The sequence below is a fragment of the Cynocephalus volans genome, chromosome 8, assembly GCF_027409185.1.
Source record: "Cynocephalus volans isolate mCynVol1 chromosome 8, mCynVol1.pri, whole genome shotgun sequence".
Lineage (NCBI taxonomy): Eukaryota > Metazoa > Chordata > Mammalia > Dermoptera > Cynocephalidae > Cynocephalus > Cynocephalus volans.
In genome coordinates, this window is record NC_084467.1 from 98705157 (window position 1) to 98729020 (window position 23864).

Genomic DNA, 23864 nt, shown 5'->3' on the forward strand with positions numbered 1-23864 from the left:
CATCAATAAAGTGAGAGAGTTGGACTAGAAGATTTCTAGAGTTCCTTCTGGTTCTAAGATTTAATTATTATATGACTCATACTACAGAGAAAAGGATGACACAATTTATGAATATAGAGAGCCCTTATAAAGCCAGGTAATTTGGGTGAGGGCTAGTACAAATTGGTTAGACGTCTGAATACTTTTAAGTCAGTACAGTTGCTATAGTTGTTTGTGTTAATCTTTAACTTGAGTTAGGTTAGCAGTATTAATATGTAGAGATCTTTGGGAAACCAGCTTTGGATAATATTGATTTAGAGTACAAATTATTCTTTTGGGTAATTAAAAGTAACATTTTCTAAAGTAGCTTAAGTATTGGAGTAATACTTCATAACCTTTTTAAAATGTGGTTCAAAGGTGAACTTCAGCCCCTGAATACTAAAAATAATTGAACATGCATTATACCATTTGTGGATCAACCTGTATGAGATAAGGGAGTAGTTTGAAGTTTTAGATTCCCCCCCCCCCTTAAATATAAATAAATCTATGTTAGTCTTTGAAATATCTTTTATACTCATAGCTGACAGAATTCCATCACAAGCTTATTCTCTTGTTTTGGCAGAATATGTTTATTATTTTGTACCTCTGTGACCAAAACAAGCACATATGTCTCAATGGACATCGAGTGCTTTCTAATGAAAAACAGGACTTGTTGAGCACACATCTGGTTTCTGGTTACTTTCCACCAGAAGATGATTTGAGCTGTGGCTCTGTAGTGACATCTAGTGGGTGATAGGGATGTGAGCAAATTAATTTCACAGCCAACTTCTTAAAAGTTAATTTAGTGATTAAAATTAGTTTCACAGCCAACTTCTAGGGCATTTGGGCATCATGCATTTGCCTTAATGTTCTATCGACTGGGATTTGGTGGTTGTGGGGAAATTAAAAGGATTCGTATTATTGTTGCCATGTGGTGAAACATGAAAATGCCTGTTGCTCTCACCACCTAAATCTGAACTGTTAAGTTTAGAGCAGATCTTCAAGACATCTAATCCAATCCCCCCATTTTTAAGATGAGGAAACAAATTGAAGCCAAGAGGAAGTTTCTGATGTGAAGTCATACAAGTGATAGAACCCAATCTTCAGCCTCTGTCATCTGATACCCAAGCTTTCTATTATGCCCTATACAGCATTTAATTGTTTTCTTTTTAGTTTGAGACCTTGCTTTAAATGAAGAAGTAGATGTTCTATGTAGCCTTAGCAGAACTGACAGTGATATAGAAAGGTAGATTTTCTTCTAATAATATGGGGTCAGGCCTCGAAATAGAGTTGTTGACAAATGCAATAAAATGCTTTACCTGTTATGTGAACATCGATAATTATAGCATACAAGGAATCAAGAACCGCCAGGGATGTCATAGAGGAGTTGCTGACATTAAGGGAGGTGGTGAGAAGATTAGACTAGGCCTTTAGGCACCCTCCTAGGATTCTGTGACGGTTCTGCGGCAATGTAAGGAGCCTCTGTTTAAATTATCCTTATTTTCTAGCAATCTTTCAATGTTACTGTATAGCAGCAACTTTGGAAGGAAAGGAAAATTGGCATTAAAAGAAGCATTCATAGTCATTTTAGGGTTTGTGGCACATAGTTTGTTTAATCCAGATTGGATACATCAGGTACAGCAGTGGCACACGACTCAATACTGTAAATGATATACATGTTTTAACATATGCACTACAGTTTCAAAAGAAGACGACAGGAAACTCAAAAGTTTTTTTCCCATAGAAAGGTTTCACATGTTTATCTTCCTGCAGTTTTGTACAGTTTTATTTCTTCTTTGCCATTGTGATGTTGGTAAGCAAAGCCCACTTATTATACGAAAATAGAAAAGAACACACTTGATGTTTTTCACGGTAACATTAACGGGGGGCAGGGGGGTTGGGGGAGTGTAACCTCTAAGGAAAACATTACATTGGAATGTCTGATTATCAAAAATATACCATCCCTCCCACCTCCCAGGTTTGTAAAATAGTCCATTGGTCCAAGGAGCCCCCCAGGACTTGGGTCAGTGCCCAACACTGGTTAGAGTGACATCATCCGGTGTAGTTAAGTAACCTGCTAAGATAAATGTCATTCCCACACTTGAGTAAAAACAGAACATTCTGAATAGAAAATAAGACTCAAAAAGAACCCCTTTAAAGCTGTTTCATTTTCTGATAGCCACTTTCTCTTAGTTTTAAGGATGCTCTCTTCATGATACTATTTGGGCTCCAAGGATCATGGGTCATAACAATGTTTTTCCTTCATCCAGTCATTTTAAAGCTTTGCAATTAATGATATTTCTTTAGGAAATCAGAAAGGGAAAATAAATTTTGTCATGGTTACCATGCCAACTAGTATAGAAGGGAAACTAATATTGCTTTAAATTAACAGCATTGGGATCTTTCTGCCCTATAGTTACCGAGTAATTGAAGTGAGGGAAGCTCGTCTACTGGAATCCATTAATAACCTCAAAAATCTAGTGTTATCTAGATTTCAACCACTAACTTCACTACCGCTACAAAATTTTTTAAAAAGGAAAAAAATCTAGGTACATAATGTTTCAATGTACACTTTCCCTGCCTACATTCTAACAAGTGACATGTTCCTGAACTGCAGGGATCATCCTTTGAAAACTGAATACAGTCCTCGGCATATCCATGAGTTGACTTTGTCAATCTTGGATCAGCATTAACTGTTAACTTTAATTTCTATTCAAATTCTGTGTGATTGTAGACTAACGTGTTCAACTGTCATTGATACTATCGATCTTTTGAAAGGGATTCTATACAGTTAGTCCTGAGCTTGGCACTCATTATAAAAATAGGAGATAAAGGAGAAATAGTACAGAGTTTGCTTCTGGAGGCCCTGTTTTAGGGTGGTTCTGAAAGGAATGCTTCATCTCCCACCAGGTATTAAAAATATAAGCAAGCTTCAGAGTAATGCAACATGATGTGTAGGAAAAATCACAGGACAAGATGTCTAAGTCCTGGATTGCAATCATAGTACTGTCACTAACTTGCCATGTGAACTTGGATAAGTCACTCAACTGCTTAGTGCCTGCTTTCCTCTCTGAATCAAGGATTTAGTTTGTAGTAAGGATCAAGAGGACTGTAAAAGGTATGCTTAGAAGTGTCATTGTTCTGTCTCTTCATTGAGAAGAGATAGCACTTGACTGAAAAAACTTGACTATTTACTTGTTCATCTATTTCTGACAGAACTGATAGTTCATGGCTGGTTCTACGCAGAGAATGTTGGTTTTGAAATGGTTTGTCTTAGTATAGTCAGGTGATTTCCGAGGGCTGTGTCCAAGTAGAATCGACATTTACATAAGACCATGTCTCTCATTATAGCACGGATTCTTTGGTCGGTCTTCTCCAAAGCATCATTGCTTTGAGAGGCGGTGGGTTTAATGGCAAAAGCATTAGACTAATAGCCAAAGGACGTGTGTTCTGGTCCTAGCTCTATCATTAAATGACTGCATGACCTTGAACAAGTCAGTTTCTCTGGGCCTCAGCTTTCTATACTGTAAAATGAACAAGATATACTTTAATCTCTTCTAGTTCTAATATATTCTTAATACTGTATTTTCTAAGTTTCCATTCATTTGACATTTGAATGTTGCTATTAGGTCTTCCCTCTCCCCCCAAACCACCACCCCATGCTGAGTGAGATTAAATGGGATAAGTGGTTTTGGGAATTTTCTATTATGCTGAAATGGTTTATGAACTATGAAAGCTCAAGAGTTATTGCACCAGAAAGCCATTGACCCCCAGAAAACCCTGAAATTGAGCTCTTCAGTCACTAGCCAATGAGTTAGATTTATTAAACTGATTCAGTACATTTTGGACCTTGTACTTACTTACAAATACCCTTTAGCAGTGTAGTCTGGATGTATTTTGTTGTGTAAATGAGCCATTTTCCTGGGTTGATACCTTTTGGACCAGAAGTGAGTTGGGTCCTTTATCCCTGGCTAAGGCTACAATGGGGAATAGAGATGAAGGGGATGGTCTAATGGTCTTTTAGGAACTGACATGCTGTGGGCTTTGTAAATCAAATTGAAGGTACATAAGACATTCAGTTCATTAGGGCCAAGGAAAAACAAGGGAAATTGGGATGATTTTTAAAATTTATTAATTTTTGTGGGAACCACTAATATGCTCCCTTGGTACACTATCAAACAGATCCTTGGTTGAATCAGGCATTATTCGAACCCTGTGATGACCTGTTCTTAAACTAAACATAGGCAGTTTGTGTATGCAACCATGTTTCTATTTACCCTTTATCCCCTAACCCACTCAGTTCTGATGAGGTATAACTTAGATACTTATATATCCCTAACTCATTCTTTCAAGAGAAAAAATCCTTTTATAGTCCTTTGCCTGCCCTCTAAATGGGGTCCAGCCTGGTCCTCTGCCTTCTGTAATGAGATGTGTGTATGAAATCAATGGACTTAAGTAATTATTCTTGGAAATGTTTAGGTTGGTTGGGTGTGAGTATGCATACAAACGTATTCTTCGGTAGTTGTACAGTAAAGCTTTTTCTGTGTTCTTGGACCATAAGAAGAACAACCCCATTTCCACATTAGGGGGACATCCTTGAGGCCAGACCCAGAGAAAGGACTCAGTCAATGGTCAGTGAGGATAAGCATAAGGAGATAAAGATAGAAAGAAGGCTCCTCTCCTCTGCCCTTCTGCCTATTTTCTGGTTAGGTGCCACCTCAAAACTCTTTGACTTTCCCTATTTACAGGGTCAGTCGAGCTAGGGTCATAGGGAAGTCCACTGAGGGTGTTTTTAGATTCCTGGCTAATGAAACTCCTTCACATGGCTGTGGTGGGCAGAAAAATTCTTGGCTTAAAGTTAAAAACAGCTATCCATTAAGCTGTAAAATGGATTAGGAGCTCCTGTATTTCAGGACCGAGGCTACAGAGACTGCAGTAGGGTAGCTGGGGATTGGAGAGGGTCGGAAAGGGCTTATCATTAACCCTGAGGCCCACCTGCTCTGCTATAAGTGGTGAAAATGGTTAGGAGGATTCCAGAAATGCTGTTCCCAGCCTCACCAGCATGCAAGCCACTTAAACAGAAATGCTGCATGGGTTTTCAGAAAAATAATCTTCACTCCCTCACTTGCATGGAGGTGATCAGCCTTCTCCCCCATTTCAGCTATCTTCAGGGAGATCAGGCATGAAGACTCTTCAGACCTCAAGGCATCTTCCAGACCAGGTAAGAATCATCTAGAATCTCTTACTTGCTTCCATGCTTTGGAGCATCCTTTATGAGGCACACAGGCTTAACCTTCCACAGCCTCCATGTGGGAGTTGCCTCAGGCGTGAGATAAATCAGAAGAATCTTCGTCCCCGTACTACTGCCTCCCTGGAGGAAACTGCTCATGGGGCCTCTTGGCAGAGCTCTGGATGGGCTTTATGGTGGGTGCTGAAAGAAGGGTACATAGCAAGGTGCCGTAGGGGCCAACTGCAGCTGCAGCCCTGGGTTCTTTTGTTCGCTCCTCACTGACACACACTACAGTTGACTGCTTCTCAGGTGTTAGCTATTTCCTTTTTCAAGATTCCTGTGTGATAAATCTGGTCATTCCCTCTCTTTCCCAGAAACCAAAACTGCAAACACCGGAGATTCCAACCACAAGGGAAGCACCTTTGTTCTGTAAGGTGAACTTCCCTCTCCCCTAAACCCCATTTTTGCTTCATTGTTTTCTCTTCCACAACTGCATTCACACAAATATAACTCCCAGGCACAAGTCTGTAGTGCTTGGCAGTGATGAAGAAAGATTTCCTAACATAATCTTGGGATCATCGGGATCCACGTAGAGACAGATGGCTGGACACAGAGAGAAACAGCCAGTGGGGAAGCAGAGAGGTACAGAGACACAGGAGACAGGCACAGACAGAGGGGAAGTACTGCTGTGTGGTCACTCAGCAGCTCTGTGCAGGTAGCTGGGCAGTGGGGGCCCAGGCTCAGTTGCCCTCACCCACCTGGGGGAATGGAGAGAGAACTCAGCGATAACTGACTTCGCAGCCTAAAAGCTTCTGCTATAAAAGGAAAAAACAAAAAAAAAAAAAACAAAAAAAAAACCAACAACCCTCACAAAATGCATTGTTTTGGTTCAAAGATGTTGGGTCCATGGAGAAAAACATTTCACAAAAATCCATTGGTGTTTTTGTTTTCCACCTTTTCCCATGAATAAATATTATCCATTAAGAGCCTTGAAAAAGGTGCTTAAATACACAGTGTTATATTTTCTTCCTGTTTTGCATGTGACAGCTCGGCCTCTGCACCGCTCTTGGTCTTGTGTTTTCCTCACTGGGATCTCCAGAAAAGACTGTTATTTGGTCTAAGGCTCCCTACTTCAGGCCCGTCCTGGCACATCCTATACCCCCCACTGGCCCATCCCTTACCCCCCACCCTCCCTCCCTTCCTCTGGCCCCAGTGAGACGCAGTATCACAGGGCTATGTCCATGCTAACAGCATGAACATCAGGTGCCCCCTTTTCTTTCCAGGCACAAGTCTCAGTGCTAGGGGTACAATGGGGAGGCAGAAATAGTGGGGAAAGGGGGAGGGAGTGGTCCCAGTGGCCACCCACCAACATGCCAGCCCCCTTCACTCCCCACTATGCTCTCTGGCCCTCTGTCCAGTAGTTTTTACAAGGCGGAGACCTTGACAACATTGCTGGCTATGGAAGGAATGTTCGTGTTGGGGCCTGGGCTGGCAGGGGGTGGCCGACTTTCCCCCTCTGGGGTTAGCGCTGGGGGAGTGGGGATGCTGATGATGGCTGTGGTGATCTGGGATGTTTTGCAGTTTGGTCTCAGTCCGTCGTCTGCTTTCAAATTAAGGCTGGAGCGACTGGGATAGAAAAGAGTGAGTTGATGATGGTTCCTGCTTGCTGGCATTCCAAAGCTTCCTTGATGACCCCCTATATTTCTTGCTCATGGTAACTGAGGGAAGATTTTGGTGTCTGTCTATGTTTGTCTTTGGTAATCAGCTTCTAATTATCCACTCTAATTATTATTCCTAAACTACTAACAATTAGAGTCATGTATACTGGGCTTTGGAATTCAGAGTATCTAACCCCCCTCCCCCCATGGTTGTTTACCTATCATTTGTGGCATTTGACATTTGCTTTCCCTGAATTCTCTGCAATTCATTTGGAGGTAGTGGGAGGTGGCCTAAATACAAGCAGAGAAAGGAGGGAAAAGTCAGTCTGTGATTCAAAATAAGTCTGGGATAAGCTATGTGTTACACAATTATTGTAATAATTATTTCCTTTGGAAAATTGTTAGTCCATTCTTTGTATTGGGGGTAGGTCAATTTTGGATTTTTTTTTTTTGAGTCTTTTTTCTAATATCTAACCCCACTTTTAGCCTAAACCCACTACAGTACCCTCCAAGAGTATATGAAGGGCCTTTGAATTAACTTGCAAGGATGAGAAAGAAGGCGGGGTGAGGAAGGTAGAAGGGTCTCATGCATTAGATAAGGGGAGTTTGGAGCTAGAAAATCTTCAAGATTCTCCTAATGCTGAGATTGTTTAATTCTGTGAATGGAATGACTCAAGCCTTTGGGGGCAGTGGGGATGGAAGCCACCCACCTGGTAGTAAGGGAGGGCTGCTCACTGCCCTGGATGTGGATCGTGCTGAGCTCTTGCATGCTGCGCAGGCGAGTGGCTGGCAGGTTCGAATTGGGCAGGTGTGTGGTCTTCTTACTACGACGGGAGCAGCAGGTGGTAGTGAGGCCTGGGTGGCTGGACAGTGAGGGACTTCTTGTGGACGGGTAGTTCTGCATTGAACTCTCCATGCAGTTCTGCTCAAACATCTGCTCATCAATAAACTCATGGTTCTGTGGGAGGCAGAAGGAGAAGGAGTAGAAAAAGGAGGTAGGGAGAAGGAAGATGAGCTCTCATATTCTGTATGGCTGCCTGTCTCTGTTCTGGGCCTTTAAGGAAGGACTCTCAGCTGCCTGGATCACAGATAGCATTCGGGAGGGGTGATATCCCACAGGCATCAAACAAGGAAAGAAAGACAATCATATTGGCAGCCCTGGCCATGGGATTGAAGGGTGGGGATTGTGGTTGTTAAATCATGATGTGACATCCACCCCACCTACAGCTTTGAACTGAAGGGATACAGAGGACATGGAGGGATTTAGTGGCATCATCAGAGCTAGAAGCAAAGACTTTGTGGGCATTGTAGAAGATCTGCCAGAGGTGGCAGACAAGGAGTCACTGACTGTGGGTGGTGGGTATGCTAGGTTGTCTTTTCCAGATTTAATGGGTTAAATCCTTATGAATCTTAGTTAAGGGTGTGACATAAGCTTTTAAGAGCACTGGGTTATTCACAGAATTGGGAGAACATTGCTCTTGAAGGTCAGTGGGGTCAAACTGTCAGGGATATGGTTTCTTTTAATGTTTCTTCAAGTGACTGTGGCATATGAATCCTTAACAGAATTCCCTTAGTCAAGTGTAAGCATGGGAAGGGAATGTGAACTGTTTCCTAACTGGAGGTCATCGAGACGGATATAGCTGAATCCAGGATAACTAAAAAATGGCTATTTGGCCAAGGTGACTAAAAATCTACGGCATTAATGGTTTGGCCAAGGCTGCCAGAGTGAGGAGAAATTCTGAAGAGAAATAGCACGAGAACAAAGTTCAGAGACCAGCCCTGACAGTCAATATCAGGAGTCCCCAGAGAGCTGGGAGGTGGCACAGGCAGATGTGGCACATGGACACTCACAGGATACCATCATTGGTGCCATGTTCTACCACCCCTTCCAAGCCCCTGGGGAGGTCAACAGGGGGAATCAGGAAAGCAGTTGGGTAGTTCAGCACAAAATACCGGAAGCCTGCACTGGTACTAAGTATGACAGCAGAGGTAAAATAAGCCCCAGAAAAATCAACAGCACATGCACAGAACTAGACCAGGGGGCAAAAAGAAGAGAACCCACAGACTCAGAATAATTAGAGAGAAAAACATCAATTGAATTTTTAAAAAGTTATACCTTGATGGTGGAGGTTCGTACAGATAACAGGGGATCATCCACAAGATAGGACAACCCCTACAGGACAACATGCCAACAGAAAATAAAAACACCATTCATTGTACATTCCAGCATTCCCAAGCCAGTATTGACATTCAGTCTCTCAATCCCAGCATTCCACCCTTTCAGTCCAACATTCCATCCCTTATTGCCAGCATTCTGCTTCCTTTGTCCCAACATTCTACCCCTTGGCTCCAACAGGACCCTGCCCAAACCCAACATTTACTCTTTCCATCCCAATATTCCACCCCTTGAGTTCAACATTCCTCCCCTAAAATCCAGCATTCCAGAACTTTAATCTCAATATCCCACTCCACAATCCAACATTCTTTCCCTCAAATTCAGCATTCCATCCCTTAAATGCCAGCATTCCATCCCTCAATTCCAAAATCTCATTCCTTCGATGCCAACATTCAAGCTCTTCAATCCCAAATATCTTTCCCCATATCCTTTCAATTTACACATTCCACCCAGCACATGCAAACTTGGAAAGGGCAGTTGGGTCCAGGCCTATCCCTTTGGCAAGCCTGGAGTCTTTGAGAGAAGTTCTAGATATGCATATACAGTTTTTGTTGATAAGTCCTGGAACCTAGGGTTTGCAGAGCACCTTCCGATTTTGGAAGTCCTGATTGGGTTCAACTGCCAACCATAGTGCCCTCCAATTGCTCAGATTAAGAGTCATTTTACATCTATTCCCCAACATCTGGGAGGCCAGGGTATGTAACATTAAGAATTAAATTTCCTTCTTTACTGTGCTGAGCCCTGACTATAGGCTCTTTGGGGAGGGAGGTTCTAGAAAGGCACAGGGAAGGGTCTCACTTTGTTTCTCTTTGGCTTGTCTACCCTGACTTCTTCTCCCTCCCTACTATTTCTAGCACTTTTTGCCAAGGGTCCAGGGTTAGCCCCACTGCCCTTCCTTTCAATCTGTTGGTGAGGCACAAGCATCATTCCACATTCCCGCCATGGCACCCTAAACCATGACTCTATTTTAACAATCAGTCTTTCAGAATCTGAACACCCTGGGAATTGCAGTGACTGATAAATCCTGGTTGGAGAAATATATACACTGCCTTCTTCATTCACTGTTTCCTGTTCCAAGAGGAATGTGGTGAGCAAAGGATCCCACAGACTGCATCAATCTAGCCCCAGGGGTAGAGCAAAAATAGACACTCTTCTCTACTGTCCTGTACAAATTTGACCCTAGTTTTGAAGGACGATGCCCACCTGAACTGGGAAACAGATAGGGAGAGACTTCAGGCCTTTGTAATCAAGAAATGGGCTGTGGGGACTGGTGTAGGGATATAGGAAGGCTGGGAGAATGGTCTCCTCTAAGCTGCTGCAGGACAGACGTTGCCCCACTCCTTAGGGTCTTCCTACTGAGGGTTGATAGACAGACCTCATTACTACCTTTTGGAACTTTAACTTCTGGCCCAGGATGAGGATGCGAGTATAGCCTCAGGAAAGGGTCATGGGTCTGGAATGAAAATGGAGGTTGCAATGGGCTGGGACTCACAGTGGTTTTTTCCAGGCAATGCAACAGGTGATGGTGCTGGCTCTCGATGAGTGAGGTGGTCTTGCCCATGTGCTCATCTTCTGGGGTGCCCTGGTAAGAAAAGAAGAGACTGAGTATAAGGCTGGTGGCTCCTTCTCTCTCCAGCACAGGAGGTAGGAAGTCACCAGAAAAATCTGGATGAACCAAATTTTAGGGTCGGCATACAGCATGCTAGCCTTTGGTTTAAAGCTGGTTTGGGGTAGTGGTGATAATCCTATGGGAGAGGTATGTGGGTGGGGCTGCTGTCTGAGGAAAGTCTGGAAATATGTCCTCCTCAGGGTTCAAACTGGAGCTTTGGGGTGGGAGTGCTGGTGCCCCTAGAAAGAGAAAAAAAGGCCATCCTCCCCTTTACCTTCCCCAGCCCAGGTCCTCCAGGCACCTACCGTCAGCTCGAGTGCCTCATTGAGGAGCCCGTTGCGCTTGCTGTGCAGGTAGGCATTGGAGCTGCCCGTTTTGGCCACACGGATCCTGGCAAGGCGGGCCTTCTGCGGTTAGCAGAGATAATAAAAGAGTGAGGGAGACCAAAATACAAAAAGACAGCAAGACTGGCCCAGTCAGTGCCAGGGGCTGCCCCAGGAAGGCTGGCTTCTCAGGTGACATCTGATGAATGGGAAGAGGCTGCTTCTTCCCGGCTGCAAGCATCGCTGGTTATCGACCCTGGGACTGTGTCTGAGATGCTGTGTACCTGCTTCATACAGCTTGGTCCTGGTCAGAATTCCTAGGGTTTTCCACTCATTTCTCTAGCCTGGGTGTGATCCTGGCAGGAGAAATATCACTCATCCAAGTTCTCCCTCCTCCCAAAGGTTTCATGACCATTATCTTACTCAGTATTGCAAATGTCATGTACTATTCAACTGGAGGATTTCTTATCTCTAACTAGACTGCCAGTTCCTTATGGAGTGTATGTGATAGCTGATCTGATACTCCCCTAGGGTCACATGCAGTTCTCTGCATACAGTAGGTCCCCAAATATTAGGCAATTATGAGAAAAGCAAGGAATGTGCATATGTGTCCCTCAACACTTCTGAACTCCTCTGCTTTGTTTTTTCCCTTGGTGCTTACTACTAAGGGGATATATGTTTTATATCTGTATCTTGTACTGTTTCTCCCCCACTAGAAAGTTAACTCCTTGAGGGCAGGAGTTTTTCCCTTGTTTACTGACGTATTCCCAAGGCCTGGTAAACAATGAGTTCTTGATTTTTTTCAAGTTAATAAATGTGTTTACAATTGCATGTCTGTCTTTGGTAGTGGATTTATGCACGGATGTATATATATGTGTATTTTGCTGTGCATGTCAGTGGGAAAGAGTGGACGTGCATGTGAGAGGTGACCTGTACGTGTGTGGGAAAGGGGAGGACGGAACCCATTTCCATACACCACTTTGCCTTTAACTAGGACAACTGAAACTCTCTCCAGCTCCAACCCAGGAAGCCTTCAGCAGAGAAGGTTGCCTGCAGGAGGACTGCATGGTGTCTCAGTATAAGCTCATCCTTCTGGCTTGCAGCAGCAGTGAGAGAGGCTGGACACACTGCATATGCTATCTGCTCTTCTCCTTCCTAAATGACCATAATCATTGTCACCATGACAGTAGCACAACCAAAGCGAGAGTCTAAGAGGAAAAAGTCTTTGGGAGAGAGAGAAAAGAGATGGGTACAGGGGTTCTGCTGGTTTAAAAAAATGTAGCTTGGGGTTTGAACTCTGTAGATCTAGACCCAGCTCCAGGCTCTTTCTACCAGAAGCAGAAAAGCTCACACAGATCACACACCCATCTTGGAGTGGCGGGGTCCCTCCTCCTGACTCTGGATGAGTCCACATGTAACTTCAGCATGGACTCTGAGCAGGAGGAGTCCTTAGGAAATTGTGGCAATTTTCATTTCTTGTCACCCTCTCTCTAATTGTCCCACCCCCACATGTCTTGCTTGGCTGGTTCATCTGCTAAGGAGGCCATGGACTCAGCAGTTCAGGACTCAGGGGTTCAGGCTGTCAACAGAAGCACAAAGGACATGATATATCTGTTGTTTTCTGGGAAGTCCCCCATTGGCCAGTATCTCCTTGCAGGGACAATTCAACTCCCATCCCTGGTTTCTAAATATGAGGAAGAGGCCAGGTCTTGAGCCTGGAAGATCTGCCCATAAATCTGAGGACGCTCCTCTTGATGAAGGAAAGAGTGAAAGGGGGAACCTGGGAGAGAAAGGACTGCAAGTCAGCCCTACCTTCCTCCTCTCTCTGAGCAAAGTACATTTATTCAAGGTCCAGAACAATTCTCCTCCCTGAGAATCCTGCTCCAGCCCTCCCCTTGGCTAGATGTTTACATTCAAGCAAGTTTCTCATCATTTAAGGATGTGGCTGTTATTGCTTTGGGTGAGTGCTGGGTGCTGAGAGCTGCATATGGAAATCCAATTGTGTTGGGCTCATTACAGCCTTATGTAATCTGATTGCAACACTTAGAGCCAGACCTTTCTCGTATCTGGGGTCTGTCTTCATTACTTTCTAGAGATGAAAGATTCTCCTGTTCTCCTTTGTGGCACTTCTTTTAATCTTATCTTACCCTGAGCTCTATTAAAGCAACAGATTGTCATATCAAATGCACTATACCGTTTAATCATTTCCCACACAGGATAAAGAGGTTTGCAATTATTTATAGAACTACACCCAGCATATGAAATTTGGTGGGACTCTTTCACTTGGCTTTGCGCTCTCAAGGGCCAGGGCCTGTGGCTTGTGCATACGTTTACCTCCAGCACCCAGCACAGGGCTTCACATTGAGCAGGTGGTCAAGCAAAGCTTGTGGTGACCAAAGAAGGAAGATGATCATACATAGTTGGCTAGAAGTCCATGTTTATAAAGCCATTGTAATGGGCTCAGTCTTTGTATGGACTGATCAGCTTCACTGTCTGCCATGGCTCTATGGACAATGTGAGAGTTTAAAGAAAGCTCAGAGATCATCTTGGCCTATTTCAAAGACAATAAAATGGAGGGTGTGAGGGGAGGTAACTTATTCAGGACAAGGCAGGGGACTAGCAAAACTTCAGCTCCGGATTTCCATCTTTCAGGCCAAAAGCTGCTTCCATAACATCCTCCCCTTCCTTCTCCTGCCAGGCAGGTTTCTAAACTTGATAAGCAAAGCCTAGGAAGGTGCATTTTCAACAGGTGTGAAGATTCCCGAGTTAGAGGAGTGATCTGGAAGGAGAATGCTCCCTCCCTGGGTGCAGCTACAGGCACCATCTATGGCCAAGACCATAATTCTCTCAATCCACAGGGAGCCATTCACAATTAAGCACTTTCTAGCTGTCTGGCTGCAGGTGTCCTTTGGCCATGGGTATTTACATCTCTTGCCCTGGGAGAGGCAGAAGGAGAAAGAGCGAGAAATGGAAAGGTCAAGAGAAAACATGGGCAATTACACCCACAGGAATTTATCCCAGAGAATTTAAAACGTATGTTTACATAAAAAACTGTACATGAATGTTCATAGCAGCTTTGTTTGTGTTAACCCAAAACTGGAATCATCCCAGATGTTTTTCATCAGTTGAATAAACAAACTGGTACATCCAGACCATGGAACACTACTAAGTAATAAAACCCAATGGACTATCAATACACACAACTTGGATGAATCTCCAGGAGTTATATGGAATGAGAAAAGCTAGTCCCCAAAGGTTACCTACTGTATGAGTCCATTTATATAACATTTTTGAAATAAAAACATTTTTAAATAGAAGATAAATGGTTGCCAAAGGTTAGGGACAGGGTAGAGAAGGGGGCGTGGTTATAAAAGGGTGACACAACGGATCCTTGTGTTACTGGAACTGCTCAGCATTTTTTTTTTTTTTTTTTTTGCCACTGGCTGGTATGGGGATCTGAACCTATGACCTTGGGGTTATAAGGCTGCACTCTAACCAACTGAGCTGACTGGCCAACTGGGACTGTTCAGTGTCTTGACTGTCATGGTGGATGCATGAACCTATGTAGGTGATAAAATTGTACAAAACTTACACACACACACACACACCCCTAAATCTGGGGAAATGTGAATAAGACTGGTGGATTGTATCAATGTCCATAGCCTGGTTGTGATATTGTACTATCATTTTGTAAAATGGTAATTGGAGGAAACTGGACAAACTGCACAAGGGATCTCTCTGTATTATTTCTTGTAACTATCTTTCTTTTTTTTTGTGTGTGGCTGGCTGGTTTTTTCTTGCAACTATGAAGCTACAATTATCTTAAAAAATATTCCATTAATAAAAATAATATAGGCATGTACCAGAACCAAATGCTTCACTCCAGATGTGTTCCTCTCTGTCCACTGCTAGACTGCGCCACCTGATCTCCAGTTCACTTGACTCAGAGGACCTAATCTCTGGTGAAAATTGTAGTAGACCTATCTTAGCAATAATTCCAGCAAACCAGTCACAATGGGAAGAGATGACAATAGTAACTTCTTTTCTGAGCCTTTACAATGAAGGCATGTGGGCTGGAGCTTATCTTCGTGGCTATCATAGCTCACAGGTCTGTGGTCTGGGCTGAGAACTATCATTAGCTTCTCTGACCTCCTCCCCATCCCATCTCTCCACTCCCCACTAAGTCCTCTGGACCAGCCCTCCTTGACTCACAGTGACAGACTCATTGCTGGAAGCAAGTGATATATATATATATATTCCCCCCCCCTTTCAGAAAAAGCCCAAGGTGAAAGAGAGAGAGCAGAGCAACCTTGAGGAGAAACAGTATGCAGGTTAATTGAAAACACTGTAAATATTTACTCTCATTTCAAAGGGAGAGAAAAGAAGGAGAGGGAGGGAGACCCATCTTCAGCAGCCAGAGGGAGGAATAAGCTAAAGTTACTGCTTCTGGATTTTAATCACATAAGATGAGCTTTATAAAGTCCCAGGGGGAAATGTCCACTGTTATATTGTTTACAGGGGCAAAAAGTGGATGAGATGTTCTAAGAAGTACACAGGGGCATGGGTATAGAGGGGAAGGTAGCCACAGGAGCCACCTAGAGCACAGCTGAAGTGGGTTGTCACCGGACGATTCCTGTGAACTTCACCTGCTCTGCCAAAAACCTGTGTCAGCCCTAGCTCCTGTGGGAGCAGGGTGGGTGCTATAGGATCCCTGGCCCTTCAGGGCCTCAGGCTCCTGGATTTGGAAAGGAGATCCCAGTTTCTGCCGGCCCCTTTATTTAGGACTGTGTAATGAATCTAGACATTGTTCAAATTGGCCAGCTGACTTGAATGGGGAAAGATGTAAGACTTCCATTTCTGGGATGATTGACAGGGGATGGGGGTAGGGAAACCCTGACCTTGGATCAAGAGGTAGGAGACAGGTGTTGGATGGGACAGAGAGGACGGGCCAGAGCCAAAGATGAATCTTAAGGCTGGCACCATTACAGACTAGGTCAAGATAAGTCATAGTGTAGTTCAGCACAGGTGGAGGGGAACAGGAAGTCAAGGAAGAGGTGACAATAAGGGCACACAAAGGCAATATGCTGGAGGTGGGAACCAACTGGATTTATTATATAATTATATACCATATTATATATTCTGTATATTTTATATATGTAAGTGATCATATTGTATAATAATTATTATCATATATTGTGGAGCTAGCTTTCATAAACTCTGAGGCTTTGTTATAGTCCGCATGCACAGATCTGTTCAGAAATTCTGGACTCCTTTGATCCAGAACATGGCCCTGCTACACAGGGGATATCCCTGAAAGTGGAAGGCCAGTAGCAGGGATCATGTGGCAAGGAAATAATCTAGCAACGCATAGGGCTGCTTCACAGTAAGTGCTTAGGAAATGTTTGTGGAAAAAATGAATGAAAGAAAGAATAAAATAAGGAGACATAATCCCAAGTTTTCAATAAGCTAATCTTTCAATGAGGTCCCCTCTTGTCCATTGTATGCAGAAGGCTCTGACCATACCCACTGGAGGTTGAGATGCTGCTGAAGGGGTACCACATTTTAGCCCAGATCAGAAAAGAAATGAAAAATTCCCCTTCAGACATCCCTGTTCTGATAGGAACCTTGGTAAAGTCACTACCCAAGAACGTTCACCGGCCAGATGCCTTAAAAATGCAAGTGAACTAGAGTTGGCTGAGTTGATGAATTGTTCTACAGAGAAGGTTAGGATCTAGTTGGGAAAGGATGCTTCTTTCTGAGCACCAGAGCCTTCAGACATTTTTCCTCATTTTGTGGGCAAATGGAGGTATTTGACCCTTCCCTGACATCCTAAGCAGTGTATACTGGGAAAAATTAACTTTTCTCAGGACTGATAGTTACTCTCCTGATCATCAGTTGAGTTCTGTGCTTTAACCCTATGATACTCTGGAGGTTTTTAAAGCCTGTTGTGCCATTTGTCCCTGAACTCAATGGCCTCAGAATGTTCTCCTTTCATAGCATTCATTTTTTCTTTTCAGCAAATTTATTGTTGTCACTGGGTTTTGTATAGGCTATTATAGGATATTAAAAAGAGATTATGTTTCCCAGTAAGCTCTTGGCTGGGTAAGGGAGAAGTCTAGGGGACTGCCAAGTGGCTGAGTTGTGGAGGCAGAGCCATGGACCAAGGAAGCTGCCATAGGATATCTAAAAGGGGGATTATCAGTTTATAGATAATTTAGAGTTTGTTGTGTTTTGCAGCTGACTGGGGCTGGAATTCAGGACACTGGTGAGCAAGAAGGGACAAAAAGCTGCTTTACCTTCCAAAACCAGAAGCTGTCTGTGCAGTGATCCTCCAAGGAACTCCAGGCCGGACAACCTGACTGTGCCAGCTGCACAAGGTGGAGGTCCAGGCCTCTCTCCAGGGCTGCCCCCTGCCCTGTACACTGCTTCCCTCCCCCAATTCCTGTGTCTGAGGCTTACCTTTTGTGCCCTGCGTTTATCGGCTCTCTGATTCTGGTGGTAAATCCGGCTAAAGTTGGAAACAATCACAGGGACTGGCAGGGCAATGACCAGGACGCCACTCAGGGAGCAGATGGAGCCGAAGATCTTCCCTGCAATTGTCTTAGGCACCATGTCTCCATATCTGAGAGAGAGAAACAGGGTGTAAGGAAGAGAGGGGCCACTTGGGACACAAGTCAGACTTCCCTGCCAAGCATTCACCTGTTCACCCATTCATTCATTCATTCATTCACTCACTCACGCAACAATTGTTTAGAGTGCCTACTATATGCCAGGTACTGTGTTACCACCTGAGAGTGAACAAAAGAAACATTCTTATGTTCATGGAGCCAACATCCTACAAGGGGAAGACCACAGACAAGTAAGTGAATGAATAAAAAAAGTCGTGGCTTGTGGTTGTTTCTATGAAGAGAATAGAGATAGGTGTGTGTTAGGTTTGGGGGCATGGCCAGGAAAAGCCTCTCTGAGGAGCTAACATTAAACTGAGATCTGTAGGTAAAGGATCCAGTCATGCAAAACACCTGGGAACAAGTGTGCCAAGCAGAGAGAACAGAACACATACAGGCCCTGAGGTAGCAGGAAGGAGCTTGGCCTATTGTAGGAATTATCTAAGAGCCAGCGGGACCAGACACAGAGAGAGCGGGAGAGTTATACCAAAGGAGATTGAGGAGGCAGGCAGGGAGAGTCCTAATTTACATTTTTTTTTTTTTTTTTTTTGGCTACTGGCCGGTACTTAGATCTGAACCACTGATCTTGGTGTTACAACACTGTGCTCTAACCAGCTAAAGAAACCAGTCAGCTGAGATTTATAACTTACAAAGCACTTTCACATATTTACCTCACATAAGCCCCATAAACTCTGTGAACTTTGTGTCCTTATCCCCACTGTACAGATGCACGAACTAGGCTCAGAGACGTCACACATCGTTTGCTCAGCTGGGATTTAAGCCCACTCCTCTTACTTTTGTCTCTTTCCCACTAACCACACTGTCTCAGAGGGGGACCATGAGCTCTGAAACTCAGCTCCTTAAGCCATGAAGCTGCTCTGCGACATTGGCTCCTCTCAGAGCCTTGAGATCTCTCTTCTGTACTTCACACACCAGCAGCTGCCCCTGGGACCAGTGTGGCCTGGCTCCCCGCTCAGCCCTGGGCAAGCAGGCAGAGCCTCTCTCCTCCAATCAGTAAGACACTCTCCATAGTGGTTAAGTATTTAGCCTCCTCTTTATTGAGATAATTTAAAGGCCTTATTAAGCAAAGAGCTGTGATGACTTCTTTGGCCAAAGCCAGAAACGCCATCTCCCTCACCTCTGTGCCCTCTGGGTGTCTGGAGCAGCAACGGGCTTAGGATGACCAGGAATTATTTGTGCTGAAGTAGTGAGGCTCAAAGTCACTTGTCCTGAGGGAACACAGACATCTTGGGTCTCCAAAGAGAATGTAGAAGGGAATGAGGTAAGCTGTTTCAGAAGTATGAGGTCCTTACTTCCTAAACACCTAAGGACTTTGTGTGGGGGATATGGCAGTGGTGAATGAATGAAAGAACTCATCTAAGCCTCTCAATACCCTATGAAGTAGGCTCCTGTTTTGAGACTATCTTCCTTCTCTTTTAGCACGCAGGCCTTTTGCCCTGGCCCAAGCTGTCTTAGACATGCACTAATATTAAGGCCTGCAATAGTTCCTTCTGGATCTTTGTGACTAGGTTTGCCTCTTCTGCCATGATACTTAGGAGAGGTCTTGAATTCTGAACTTAGAAGACCTGGATTCAAGACCTTCCCAGCTCCATCATAAAATAACTGTGTGACCTTGGGGAAATGTTACTTTGGGTCTCAGTTCCCTTTGTCTATACAATGAAGATAATAAGAGTAATCTATATTATTATCCTATATACAGTTCTATAAAAAATAAATACTATTACTTTACCTATGCATTCTGGAAACCATGTTCTCTGTTGATGGGGAACTCTAAACACACGGTTGACTGTCCCAAGTTCAAACAACCCCAATGATGAGGAAAAGGGGGCTTCCCCTGAGATATATCATGTTAGCTGTGATCTTCAGGTGACTGACTGAAAGGCGGTCAGTGGGCACACAGCTGTGGGTGAAAACAAAGCATGGCAGGAGTATGGAACAGTGTCAGGAATACCACATGCCAGAGTGACTGAGGCTGGCCAACAATGCTAAAGACAACAGAAAGGTTGTTTTACTCATTTGAAGAAAGGACAAGGAGGAAAGCTATGCCTACTGCTGGGGCAGATGGTCTGCCAGTAACAGATGACAGGCAGAAAGCAGAACGAGTCCACTCCCATGTGCTCTCTGCCTTCTCCACTGAGGAGAACATACTTCATCTTGGAAAGGCTGGGGTGGATGCCAATAAGAAGCAGGGGAGGGGAGAGCAGGCAAATGCCCAGCTGGATTCAGAGGGTTTACATCACAGGCCCACATGGATCCCACCTGAGAGACAGGAGGAATGTGCAGATGGGGCTGTAGAACCACTGCTCATGATCTCTGAGAAATCATGGTGTAGTAGAGAAATACCAAGAGACTAGAGATGGAAAACTGCTGTATTGATATTTTTAAAGAAAAGGAAAGGAGGTCTGAGAAGCCATAGACCAGTGGGATTGGCATCCATCAATTCTGCCATCAAATTGCTGGCAGAATTTGAGAGCAGATTATAAGGTGGACAGCTTGTGAACACTTGCAAAATAAGCTGTATTGGTTCACTATGCACACATCTTGCCAAATTAACCTTATTTCTTGTTTTGAGAGTAAGGTTTACTGGCTAGTGGGTCAGGAGACTGCTGCAGATCTACTGCATCATAATTTTAGCAAGATGTGTTCTTGTCCCAGTTCTTTATACCCTTGACAAACTGGAGGAATGTGGTGTGGATAGCAGTGTGGTTAGTAGCGGTTGAACAGCCACCTCTAGTCTTCTAGCACTTCTCAGATTATAACAGTGGTCCTATGCCAGCAAAGGAAGTTCATGGTTTTCACATTAGAAAGGTCTCCTTTAGTAAAAGAGTAAAGAAGAAAATGAAATAAAGAATGGATCCAAAGGTAGGTCTCTAGTGGTGTTTTCCAGAATTTTTCAACAACTTGTACAAAGCCAGAGGGAGGCAGCATGGGCTAATAATTGAGAGGAAAAAATAAAGTCGGACCTGGGTTTGAACCCTAGCCTCACAATATCAACTAGTTAAGTGAACCTGGGCAATTTAGTTAACCTGAGCCCCTACCACCTATAAAATGGGTTTTATATCCCTAATTTTAAGATTGTTGTGATCATTAATAATATAATTCAGAAGAAGAACTTAATTCAGTGTTTGGGTAACTGTAAATTCTCTATAAGTAGCCAGTGTGGTGAGCACCTATTGTTTTGTTTGCTAGTCTCCTATCCCATCTTGAACTGTGTCCTTCCCTCACCATTACAGCATAAACTCTGTCCGGGGAAGCTGCCAGATTCTTTCAAACCTTCTCCTATGCCCCCACTCCTACTGGTCATAGTAAGTTCAAAATAGGGCATCTGACCCAAGCTGGGTCAGTGGGTTCCTTTCCTGGGTCTATTTTTTAACAGCTTTATTGAGATACAATTTACATATAATAAAATTCAACTATTTAAATTGTATATTTCAATGGTTTTTAGTGTATTCACAGAGTTGTGCCTCCATCACCATAGTCTAATTTTAGAACATTTTCATAACCCCCGTATTAGTCCGTTTCTTTTGCTTATAACAAAATATCTGGAACTGAGTGATTTATAAAGAAAATGAAATTTATCGCTTACAGTTTCTGAGGCTGGGATGTCCAAAGTCCATCTGATGGTGGTGACAGTGACCCAGTGGTCTCATATTGCAAGATGGTGGAAGCAGAGAGAGCAGAGAGAGAGAGACAGACTCTTCTCTTCTTTTAAAGCCCTCAGAACCATGCCTCTGACCACTATTTTTAATCCATTCACTACTGCACGGTCCTACAATCTAATCACCTCTGCAAGGCTCTACCTTTCAATTACCATAATAGGATTTCCCACCCTTTTAACAGTCACAGTGGGGGCCAAGTTTCTAATACATAAATCTTGGGGGACACAATTCAAGCTTCAGTGAGTTTTGGGGGGACATAATTCAATCCACTACACCCTCAAAGAAGCCTCACAGTGACCATTCCATACCTCACCCTCATTCATAGGCAACTACCAGTCTACTTTCTGTCTCTTTAGATTTCTCTGTTTTGGACATTTCATATAAATGGAATCATACATGTGACCTTTTGAGTCTGACACCACTTAGCACAATGTTTTCAAGGTTTGTCCATGTTCTAGCATGTATCAGTACTTCATTCCTTTTTTACAGCTGAATAATATTCCCTCATATAGGTATACCACATTTTGTTAATTCATTCATCAGTTAATAGACGTGTGGGTTGTTTTCATTTTTTAGCTATTATGAATAAGGCTGCTATGAACATTTGTGTACAGGTTTTTGTGTGAATATGTACTTTCATTCCTCTAGGAGTCACATAGTAACTATGTTTAAGCAGTTTGAAGAACTGCCAAACTGTTTTCCAAAGTGGCTGTACTGTTTTAGACTCCCACCAGCAACCAATGGGGTGTCCAATTTCTCCTCATCTTGACAACACTTGTTATTATCTGTCTTTTTAATTATAGCTATCCTCGTGGGTGTGAAGTGGTTTCTTGTTATTGTTTTGATTTGCATTTTCCTGAGGACTAATGATGTTGAGTACCTTTCACCCTTCCTTGGATTTTTACTTTGGGGATTGGATGAATCTCTTTCACAGAAGTTGAAGGTGCAACAAGTAAAGCTTGGGAACTATAGGCAGCCACGCTTTCTGCCACGGGAAAAAGCCAGATTGCAGTTAGAGAGGAAGAAGGTTAACACATAGAAAGAGATGAGGGATAGAAAGGACAGTGACAGAGTTTGAGTTCCTGTTCTAATTTTTACTGAGGACCAGCTTTATCTTTGACTTTCCTGTGGCTTAGTTGTGCCATCCTTCCTTTGACTTTGCTTACTAACGAATTGTTATTTTTGCTTAACCTTTTTTTTATTTGGGTTCCATGCTGCTGCTGCTGCTCTGCTGATTGTTTTAAAGGTAAGTTCTTCAAGTTTCTAAATGACAGAGCTAATATGAATTGAAGTCTTTAGAAGTCAAAAGATTTTAACAGGTTATAGCCATGGGTGAAACCAACCAGATTAATTTTAACAAAGATAAATGACAACATCAGCATTTTGTTTCAAATAATCAATGATTTGCACAGCTGATGGGAGAGACTTGGCTCAAAAGGAGTCTATGTTAAAAATTACTAGGGAATTTAACTTCAGCCTTGGCCACCAGTATAATGTGGCTGCTGAAAACTAACGCCATCTGAGGCTGGATTGATGGGACTACAGAGTCCAGAAAAAGGGAGTGGGTGGTCATACTCTGCTCCTTTATGCAGATCACTTCTAGGCTGCTGTGCTGTGTTCTTGGGCACTATACATTCTAGAGGACATTGATTAATTGGATCATATCCAGGTAAGAGAGACTGGGATGGTGAATTGTCCAGAAATCCTCTCATGGGAAACAATCAGAGGAAGAGGAATGTTTGGCCTGAAGAAGAGGAGACGGGGAATGGAAGGAAGGAAGGGGACAATGGACGGGAGCCTGTGCTAGGAACTTTATCTGCATCAGTGGGTCTCACAATAATCTACCCTATCAGGTATGGTTAACCCATTTTATAGATGAGGTGCTCAAGTCTAGAGAGTACAGTAACTTCTTCAAGGTCACTCAAGCAGTAAGAGGCAGACCTACTGGGGTTAGAGCCCAGGTTGGTTTGTTTTCCATCACCCCTGCTGTCATTCACATATGACTTCTCCTGGTGTTGTGATCAGGGGAGGAGGAGGGGTGAATTGGAGGGGGTCAGGGAAAAGATGATCATGGAAGAGGGCTCTGAGGAGTCAACTGGAGCTTATCTCCTTCTCTCCATCTCAGCTGCCTCAGTGGCAGAAGTACAGCAAAGTGGTTTTGTTTTTTGTTGGTTTTTCTTTTTTTTGCATCGAACCTATGCACATCCTCCTGTATTCTTTATTTATTTTTATTTTATTAATATTATTATTTTTTTCATTCTAGGATGCTGTTGTGGAGCAGTCAGGAGGGAGAAGGAGAGGAGAAAGGGGAAGGATATGTGATGGAAGAAGGAGGAAGGAGGTGTGTGACTGAGGCCTGTGGCACCCCCCACATTCCCACAAGGGAGACTGGGGGGCTTCCAGCAGAGGCTTGGTCATTGCTGGGCTGGGTACAGATGTCGGGGGTTGTGGCAAAAGCCCTCGCCTCCCCCCACTCCAGCTTGGGAACCTGGGGCCCCTCTTGCT

The 23864-nt window shown here is 43.6% G+C and overlaps 1 protein-coding gene across 1 annotated transcript in view; it reads right to left on the reverse strand.

The window, feature by feature from the left end:
- Positions 1-6507: 6507 nt before the first annotated feature.
- The window catches only part of KCND3 (potassium voltage-gated channel subfamily D member 3), a 209409-nt gene continuing 192052 nt past the window's right edge, over positions 6508-23864 (reverse strand). Inside the window, exons 3-8 of the mRNA XM_063105245.1 lie at positions 17474-17636; positions 10997-11098; positions 10575-10664; positions 9023-9079; positions 7617-7864; positions 6508-6874 (exon numbers count right to left, since the gene is read on the reverse strand). Coding sequence (XP_062961315.1) covers positions 6673-6874; positions 7617-7864; positions 9023-9079; positions 10575-10664; positions 10997-11098; positions 17474-17636 — 862 coding nt within the window. The 3' untranslated portion in view covers positions 6508-6672. The remainder of the gene's footprint in view (positions 6875-7616; positions 7865-9022; positions 9080-10574; positions 10665-10996; positions 11099-17473; positions 17637-23864) is intronic.